This window comes from Polistes dominula, unplaced genomic scaffold (genome assembly GCF_049000335.1).
Source record: "Polistes dominula isolate Pdom_NZ unplaced genomic scaffold, Pdom_raw_medaka contig_19, whole genome shotgun sequence".
Classification (NCBI taxonomy): Eukaryota; Metazoa; Arthropoda; class Insecta; order Hymenoptera; family Vespidae; genus Polistes; species Polistes dominula.
In genome coordinates this window covers 1,522,217-1,533,062 of record NW_028301058.1, presented here as the reverse complement: position 1 = coordinate 1,533,062, position 10,846 = coordinate 1,522,217, and the positions used below count along the sequence as shown (strand labels likewise).

Below are 10,846 nucleotides of genomic sequence, written 5' to 3'. Positions count from 1 at the left end.
AAATTAGAATTATATTATTATATTAAAAATAAGTAATGGCGTCGTTACTACGCATGTCAAATTATTTCTATTTTAAATCAAAAAATGAATTGATAATTTTTATATATATTATCAAAATTATAATCATATTATTATATTAAAAATAAGTAATGGCGTCGTTACTACGTATGTCAAATTATTTCTAATATTTTAAATCAAAAAATAGTTTGATGAGTTTTATATTTTATCAAAATTAGAATTATATTATTATATTAAAAATTTGCAGAATAACCAGATAGAAAAAAGTTTATTAATAACATAATTAATAAATTTAACTAATTAATTGATGTTTGAAATATTGATTTGTTTAAATTTTAAGATTAAAAACTGTCATTACTTTTTGGTCCACCATAATTATTCAATTTGTTTGTTTGTTCATTTTTCAACATGTAACAAATTGATTTAAAACAAAAACAAAAAATCATTGCTAATTGATAGAAATTGTCAATAATAAAATTTCGTTGAATATTTTCAGATGATATCGAGAATTATTGACTGATTGTTGATGACTGAATCTTCACGTTCTAACTTCATGTATCTGGCGAGGTGTTAGCATCATCCATAGGGTCATATTAAAAGGTTATCACCTAAGGAAAGTTGAAAAAGTAGGGGGATTTTTGTTGGAAGACGAATCAGTTGGTCTTCATCGATCTAACAAGTACGACGGTTATAATCTGTTCGATATTATTACGTTAAATACACAAACACACACATACACACACACATACACTTACATACTTACATCCTCATTCAAATTAACCACATATATACACAGATGTGCGCTTATACAGCAACAATAATACAACAGACGTTCATCTCAATGAGTTTATTTGATATTCATTGATCAAACTTGAACTTCAATTGTGTGCGATTTTACTGAAGAAAATTGTCAAAGTTTTTCAGTGTACTGTATGTGTGTGTGTGTGTATCTGTAATAAGTGAAAATTTAATTTGTTTAAAGTTAGAAACATTTTTTTTTTTTTTTTGATTGATTGATCAATCAAACGTGAATACAAAATGAAGTCAATAGAAAAAACGGAAAACGTTGTGAAAGATGAGACAAAGTTGTTTAAACGAAATTGGTACATTTGGGCCATTATAATGGCAGGATTGTCAAGTTTTTTCTTAGTAATCATATTTTGGTTGACTAATATTTTTCAAAATATTATATTGTCTAATTTAATATTACAAAATGGTACCAGAGCATATGAATTTTGGTCCCATCCACCAGTCAAATTGTTACAAAATTTTTATATTTACAATTACACAAACGTTGAAGATTTTGAAAGTGGTAAAGCTAATAAATTGAGAGTCCAACAATTGGGACCATATTCTTATAGGGAAACTTTAATGCGTGTTAATACGCAAATGCATGAAAATGGTACGATCAGTTATCAAGAGAAGAAATTGTATAAATTGGAAGGTGGAAATCCTGAGAATGATATAATAATAGTACCTAATATATTATTATTAATGGTTATTTCATCAGTATGTTATTTAAATTATGCCAGTAGATTAATGGTTACCATAGCAATATCTACAATGCATATCGAACCATTCATTAAAACCACAGTTAGTGGTTTTCTATGGGGATATGATGACAATCTTTATAATGTTTTGAAAACTTTTGGATACGTAAACATTCCAAGTGACAAATTTGGTATTCTAGTACAAGTAAATATTTATATATATATACATATATTTTTTTTTGGTTATTTTACTGTATAGTTATTTTTTTTTTTCACGAAAATGTAATTAATTTATGAAAAAAAATAAAAAAAACATCTAACTTGAAATAAATGAAACAATTCTTTTAGGTAATTATTAAAAATATTAAATAATTGTTTTTTTTTTTCATTTAATTAAATTAAATATTTAATAATTATAATATTTAATAATTACAGTAACGAATATTACTGTAAAAAAAAAAAGAAATATAATATGTATAATTAGTATTTAATATTTATTATTTTATATAATTAATTTAATTATTATAATAAATATATATATATATATATATATATATATATATATATATATAATATATAAAATAATAAATTAAAAATATACAAATATTAATTATTATATTAATTTAATATTTTTTATAATTACGCAAAAAAAATAGGTTTCATTTATATAACATTAGATTCTTTTTGGAAAATTTAATTTATATTAAATTAACAAATTATTAAATATTTAATTTAATATGTTTAACAAAATTTTGGAATATTTAATTTAATTAAATTAACAAATTAATTTAATATTTTCTTATAATTACGTAAAATAATTGTTACATTTGCTAAAGTTACAATTTTTTTTTTATTAATTAATTTAATTAAGTTAATAAATTTATTTAATATTTTTGATAATTAAATAAAAAAAAATGTTTCATTTGTTCAAAGTTATATTATTTTTCTTATTTTAATATTTAACATAATTAAATGAATAAATTTAATTTAATATTTCTTTTTTATTTATAATTACGTCAAAAAGAATTGTTTTTTTTTTTTGTTTATATTTAAATTTTATTTTTTTTTTCATATTTAAACATAATTACATTAGTCTTATTTAAAAGTAACGATTTAACAATAATTATTCCTACTGTTATTTAATTAATTTTGTTAAACAAAACAATTATCTGTGTTTAAACAAAAATGACACAAAAAATTTTGTTGTTTGTACTTTTTGATTTTAGTCTCATGGGCTTTTGGAAGATCATTTATTGATAAATACTGGCGCCCATGATATTGATAATCTTGGTATCATTCAAAGTATCAATGGGAAGGATATTTTAAATATTTGGGGTGACGAGAAATGTGATAAAATTTATGGTACAGATGGTACCATGTTTCCACCTAAATGGATTCAAAATCTAAGTATACCATTGTACATATACATTAAAGAATTTTGTAAACAAATGAAATTCAATTTTCACGATTACAACCAAGTTCAAGGTGTTCCTAGTCTCAAGTAATTAGTTTTATTAATATTTTATATTAATTTATTTATTTTTCTTTTTTAATATATATATATTATTTTAATTATATTTAATTAATATAATATTTTTATTATGTTATATATATATATATATATATATATATTTAAAATAATACAGTATTATTTATATTATTTTAAATATTATTTTAAATACTATATTATATTTATTTAATATAGTATATAATTATAATTATTATTTTAGTTATGTATAATTAATATTTTAATTATGTGATATATATATATCTTAATATATATAAATTACATGTAACGTTGTTTGTCCGCAATGGACTCCTAAACTACTGAACCGATTTTGATAAAATATTACACACTGTGTGCAGTTTCATCCAACTTGAAAGATAGGATAGTTTATATCTCAATTTATAATCCCAATATTATTTGTTTATTAACAAATAGTCATGATTATCTCTGTTAGTTCGATAAGATTCTAACAGATAGCGGTATAATCGGACTGATTGTGAGCCACAGCAACGCGTGACGGGGCACCCCTAGTATATATATATATATAAATTTATTTGTTTAATCTGATTAACTGTATTTAATAATACCTTATCTGTTTTATACAGATACAAAATGTCATTGGATTCTTTTCAAGTATCCACACAGGAGACATGTTATTGTCCAATAGTAAATTTGGATTCAAACGAAAGGAAATGTCCACCGTCTGGTACACTAAATATTTCAAGCTGTTATGATGATTTACCTGTACTCGTATCTATGCCACATTTTTATGGTGCCGATGAATCTTTGATCAATTCTGTCGATGGTTTGAAACCCGAACAGGAACTTCATGAAAGTACCATTGATTTACATCAGGTAAAAAACAATATCATCAATTTTTTTATTGTTCATTTAACCCTTTTGCTACTACATGCCACTATAGTGGCTCTCCATAAAATGCTACTGAAAAAAAACATGGCCGTTACGAAAGGATTAAAAACACAAAATCAAAATGATGTATTATACTGTGATATATGTGTATATATATATATGTGTGTGTGTGTGTGTGTGTGTGTGTGTGTGTTTGTGTGTTTTTTTTATTTTGTTCTCATTTTTCTATTTTTTTTCATAAATTTTTCAGTTTTTAGCAATACCAATGAACGGATCTTTGAGGTTGCAATTAAATGTTGAAGTGAAAAAAGCTATTGGTGTACCATTTTCGGATAAAATCAAGGACGGTTCGATATTACCATTAATGTGGAGTGAAAATACATTAGACAAACTTCCTCAAGATTTTGTTAATATATTTTCCGGCGCACATTTAGCAACAACAATTGTTACAGCTGCATTAAAATGGGGTAGTCTTTCGATATTTTTGTGTTCAATTTGTGCGTATTGTTTTGCTAGAAGAAATCAACATATACAACGATCTAACGTGTAGACAATGTTTTATTTCTTATCAAGAAATGAAATGATAGTACGATTATGAACTATTTGCAATAAAAATTTGGAATAAATTCTTTTTTTTTTTCTTTTTTTTTTACTTTTTTTTTTATCAATTAACGTTTACTCACGAATGAACGTGATGTGTAAAAATGAGAGAAGATCAAATTCTAGGTAATAAATGAAAACATCAATGATAATCAAATACTATGATGATTATCGGGACCAATCATAATTTGTTTAAAACAAAAAAATAGAATTTTTATCTTTTACAGTGTTTTACAAAGTGATCGTTTAAGATCGACTAGTTTGTGTTTAAATACGAAGTTATATACACAAATACGTATTTTTTACAACTACTTAGTAATATTATTAATAATGTTAATAATAATAATAATAATAATAGGATTTAATATTAATATTATAGTTCTAATTTTTAATATATTACTGTGTATATATTTGTAAGATAAAAATATTCGATTATCTGAGATTACTTTTTTTAATCTGTATTTTTATTAGCTTTATATATGGATGTGTTATTACATATATATATATATATATATATATATATATATATATATATATATATATATATATATATATATATATATAAATTTATATAATAAAAAAATAATAATTAATAAAATTATAATTTAAATTTTTATTAATTAAATTAATAATTAATAAAAATATATATATATGTATATTTTGTTTATATAATTTATATAATAATTTATATAATATTTATAAATTATATAAAAAATATTTTTTGTATATTAAACTAAAATAAAATTTAAATAATTATTAATTTAATTAATAAAAAAATATATATATATATATAATTGAAATTATAAATTTGTATAATAAATTTATATAATAATTTTAATACTAAAAATAATATTTATTACACAATAAATTTATTTGTTTGCAAAAATTGATATTTCAAAAAGAAAAATAAGATATATTTTTGCCCTCACGTATGTTTAGATCTCAAAGGTCACATTATGTGCCAACTTAACTGTTATCACGATCTAAACTTAATAAAAAAAAAAAATACAAAAACACATTATTATCTCCATATTATATTCTCTTGCGATTAAACATATTAAACTTAAATAAGTTAATAATTTTTCATAAAAGGATATCATCTTACGATTAGTATATATATAATTTATTTATGCAAATACATTTAACACTTAATATGATTCAAAGAAACTATGAAAACAAAAAGCTGCACGTTTCAAAACTTCGAAAAAACAACTGCACTAATCGAAACTTCGAAAAAGAAACGGCACTAATCAAAACTTCGAAAAAGAAACTGCACGTATCAAAACTTCGAAAAAGAAACTGCACGTATCAAAACTTCGAAAAAGAAACTGCACGTATCAAAACTTCGAAAAAGAAACTGCACGTATCAAAACTTCGAAAAAGAAACTGCACGTATCAAAACTTCGAAAAAGAAACTGCACGTATCAAAACTTCGAAAAAGAAACTGCACTAATCAAAACTTCGAAAAAGAAACTGCACGTATCAAAACTTTGAAAAACACTGCACTAATCAAATTTCGAAAAAGACTGCACGTATCAAAACTTCGAAAAAGAAACTGCACGTATCAAAACTTCGTAAAAAACACTGCGCTAATCAAAACTTTGAAAGAAAAACTGCACGAATCAAAACTTCGAAAAAGACTGCACTAATCAAAACTTCGAGAAACACTACACGTATCAAAACTTCGAAAGAACAACTGCACTAATCAAAACTTCATAAAAAACACTGCGCTAATCAAAACTTTGATAGAAAAACTGCACGAATCAAAACGTCGAAAAAGACTGCACTAATCAAAACTTCGAGAAACACTACACGTATCAAAACTTCGAAAAAGACTGCACTAATCAAAACTTCGAGAAGCACTACACGTATCAAAACTTCGAAAAAGACTGCACTAATCAAAACTTCGTAAAAAACACTGCTCTAATCAAAACTTCGGAAAAGAAACTTTGCTAATCAAAACTTCGTAAAAAACACTGCACGAATCAAAACTTCGTAAAAAACACTGCACGAATCAAAACTTCGAAAAAGACTGCACTAATCAAAACTTCGAAAGAACAACTGCATGAATCAAAACTTCGAAAAACACTACACGTATCAAAACTCCGAAAAACACTACACGTATCAAAACTTCGAAATAAAAACTGCACTAATTAAAACTTCGAAAAACAACTGCGTGAATGAAAACTTCGTAAAAAAACACTGCGTTAATCAAAATTTTGAAAAAGAATACTGGAAAAAGATGAAAAGAAAAATAACAAACGCAAAACAAAAAAATACACATTTATATTTTACAATAAATATCCCTGACATGTGTGTGTGCGTTTTAATTTATTCATTTTTACAACAACTTTATAATTTCTCAATTAATTAAAATAAAAACACGAACTATGTCACGAACAAATCTCAATGTCTTTGAGAAAGATTGTTCGATTGAGATTTTATTTTTATTTTTTTTATTTTTATTATAAACTTTAGCGTGATTATTACAAAACGTTTATTAGTTTATCATTTCCTAGTTACATAATTATGATCATAGATTTAAACATCATATTATATTGACCAGTTAACGATTAGTAATAATTAGAATATAAAAAAAAAGAAAATAAAAATAAGAAAAAAAAAACAAAAGGAATATAACATGACGCAAAGATTGACGGATTCTTCTAATCAGAATAGGAAATGCCAAAGCATATTTATTTAAATAATCAATGATAGGAATATATATATATATATATATATATATATATATATATGTATATATGAGTAACTATTTTAATTATTTTACAATATTAATATTACGTAACTATTTAACGATAACATGAATTGCTTTTATTACGAGATAAAATCGTACGATTATTGTATAAACACAAAAAAGAAATTTAATATGAAATTATTATTATTTGTTACATAATAGTATAATAATTATTTACAATTTTTTTTTCAATTCGAAATAGGTTTATTAGTTAAATATTTAATTTATGTTTTATTTAAAGAAATGGGAATGAGATTAATATAAAAAAAGAATTTAAGAAAAGAAAAAGAAAGAAGAAACATTGCATTGTGAAAAGGATATGCAATGTTTGTGGTTAAAATGTTAGGTTAGAATTATTATTTTAATATAATATATATTATTATATTTATTATATTGTTTAACATTTCCCTGTTATAATATTATTATTATTATTAATATTATAATTATAAAATTATAATATTATATATATGTTAGAATGTTAGGTTAGAATCATTATTCATATAATATTATTATATTTATTATTATAATTTAACATTATATACATGTTAAACTATATTAATTAATTAAGACTGCGCTAATCAAAACTTCAAAAAAAACACTGCACGTATCAAAACTTTGAAAAACACTGCACTTATCAAATTTCGAAAAAGACTGCACGTATCCAAACTTCGTAAAAAACAACTGCACGTATCAAAACTTCGTAAAAAACACTACGCTAATCAAAACTTCGAAAAAAAAACACTGCACGTATCAAAACTTTGAAAAACACTGCACTAATCAAAACTTCGAAAAGACAACTGCACGTATTAAAACTTCGTAAAAAAGACTACGCTAATCAAAACTTCGAAAAAGAAACTTTGCTAATCAAAACTTCGTAAAAAACACTGCGCTAATCAAAACTTCGAAAAAGAAACTGCACGATCATCATATATATATATAATTTAATGAAAATAATAAATGAAATTAAAATAAAATTGTAATTAAAATATAAATGACAATATTACAATTATAATATTATAATACTAACCTACAACAACAAGCATCATTTTCTTTTTATAGAAATGTTATGAAATACTTCCTTTTGGTTACACTGATAGGAAAATCAACTCGAAAAGGAAACGTTATCGGATGTTATCTGTATTTTGAAATTTGATCAGTATGTTTGATACTTAATGCATACTTGCATATCAATTTTTCTTCTACGAATCCTTATCACCTATTTTTCTCTCTCTCTCTCTCTTTCTCTTCTAACAAAATTCCTTTGATAAATCACTTTACTCAAATTCTCATGTTTTTTTTTTTATTCAATCGTTAAAATCATTTCATATTTTTTTATTTTTATTTTTTTTTAATTGCATCATATTTTGATTGGGCGCATATTTATGGTTGTCATTTAGATTAAAAAATGAACTTTCGCTTAAGTTCATTTCTTTTTTTTGAAAATCATTTAATAAATCATTTAATAAATTGTCATGTAAAACTACCCCCGCACCTCTGCACCCCTCACTTCTATTCAAAAAGGTGACATCCGGGTGCAATGATTTTAATTACAATCGAACAGTACAAATTTCAAATTGAACAATTGTCAGATTATGGTATTTTTACTGTGTGTGAGTGTGAAAGAGACAAAATAGTATGTGTTACGTAATACTAAATCAATTTCAAGGGTATAGATATATATATTTTTTTTACAATGGTGGCGCGACGTGTTGATAAAGTAACTGTCAGAATGAGACAACTGGAGATAACGTAAAGTATGATAACCGTTCACCAAATTATTTTTATTCTTATTATTTTTATTATTATTGTTATTATTATTATTATCATACTTTCTGTTTGTCTTATGTCTTGGTTTTTCTTTCTCTTTTTTTTTGTTGTTGTTGTTTAATTCATTTTGCAAATAAATAATCGAACAAGAAGAAGAAGAAGTTAGAATGGTTATGAATCAAATTAAATTGATGAAAAATAATTGTAATATTTATTTTTCTATTAATATATTAAAAATAATTCCATTTGTTGATTAAAAATAAAAAAGAAAGAACAAAATAAAATAAAATATTTGACATTTTTAAAGAAATACAAAATATTTCTTTGAAAAATACAATTAAACAAATGTAATTAACGATTTTTACAATTTGCATAATTTCTTTTTATTTATTTCTTTATTTATGATAAATAAATAAACAAATAAATAAAAAATTAAAAAAAAAATAATAATTATAAAAGCTTTTTATTTATTTCTTTATTTATAATAAATAAATAACTAAATAAATAAATAAATAAATAATTGATAGGGAAGAATGAAATAACAGACACGTTGAACGAAATTGGACGATTTTGAAAAAAGGATTTTTTTATTTTTATTATTCCCGTTGACCTGAACAATAGAAAAAATATATTTAAAAAATAGAAATAAAAAAAAAAAGGAACGAAGAAAATAATTCGGAATTTCCATTTGTTTTTTTTTTTCTTTTTCATGTTTAAAATTGTACACATACAACGTCGATGAACTGAACTTTTTCTTTGTTTTTTTTTTTACTATTTTTAACAACGCATGCAGCAACGCGACGAGCGTAAAAAAATACGAAGAAGATTACGTTTGATTAAAAATGGCGGAGAAGTGGGGTTTGTCAGTGGGATGAGTAGAAGCAAAAAAAAAAAAAAAAAGAGAAAAATCAAATGAAAGAAAAAGCAAACGAATTCAAACTAATGGCAAATGTTATCAACGCGAAATGATTGTGTGTGTTTTTTTTTTCGAGAAACCACGAAAGGTCGAGTTAATCGATAATCGATATACATATTTCGATATGAGTAACCAGATACCGCCATTTTTTTTATTCTGTTTTTTTTTTATTTGTCTATTATAATGCAATAAATTTGTCCCAAGTTCTCAGATATAAAGAGAAAAGGATTTGAGGAATAAACCTAGCAACCCTAACCTAAAAAAAAAATAAAATAATCAGTAGCATAACTAAAAACATGGCGTCTTTTTAGATTGTTCATTAATTAGTGATAACAAATTGCAATTTTATTAAAGTACCGTGTTTTTTTTTTTATTATTATTAAAATTAATTTTTATATTTTTTTCAATTATTATTAAACGAACAACGCGAATATAAAATAATAAAAATAAAAATAGGAAAAATAAGAAAATCAAAATTATTTGATTTTTACTAATAAGAAATATATGTTTAAAACTATTTAAAAAATTGAAAAACAAAAATATAAACAATATAAAAATATTTAAAAAATATAAACAATCAACTATCCAAATAATTTGATGTTTACTTTGTAATAAGAAAAATATGTTTGGGACAAAAACAAACATGTTTGATTTAATTTTACGCTCGTCGTTTGCGACATGTCATTATTTAACATTGTCATTATTTATACGTATAATTATTATTAATTTACTTTCATTTGTTTAATGTTCACATTCCAGTATTTTCCGATTACATTATAAATGTTCTTCTTATTTTTGTATTGGGATCTCTGGCAGGGATCGTGGCGTAAGAAAATTCGACTTATCTACTCTAATTTTGAATTTAGTCACCAGATAGCGTATTCAATTGCTAGAGATCTCCCACGTGACGTAGCAATTCGACC

At 23.2% G+C, this 10,846-nt stretch overlaps 1 protein-coding gene across 1 annotated transcript; it reads left to right on the top strand.

Annotated features, from left to right (window-relative positions):
• The first annotated feature begins 518 nt into the window (after positions 1-518).
• On the top strand, positions 519-4,925 carry LOC107065815 (lysosome membrane protein 2). Its single transcript, XM_015319812.2, has 4 exons — positions 519-1,713; positions 2,735-3,009; positions 3,621-3,870; positions 4,136-4,925. The coding sequence occupies exons 1-4, from the start codon at positions 1,057-1,059 to the stop codon at positions 4,433-4,435; spliced, it is 1,482 nt and encodes a 493-aa protein (XP_015175298.2). The 5' UTR covers positions 519-1,056; the 3' UTR covers positions 4,436-4,925.
• The last annotated feature ends 5,921 nt before the right edge of the window (positions 4,926-10,846 follow it).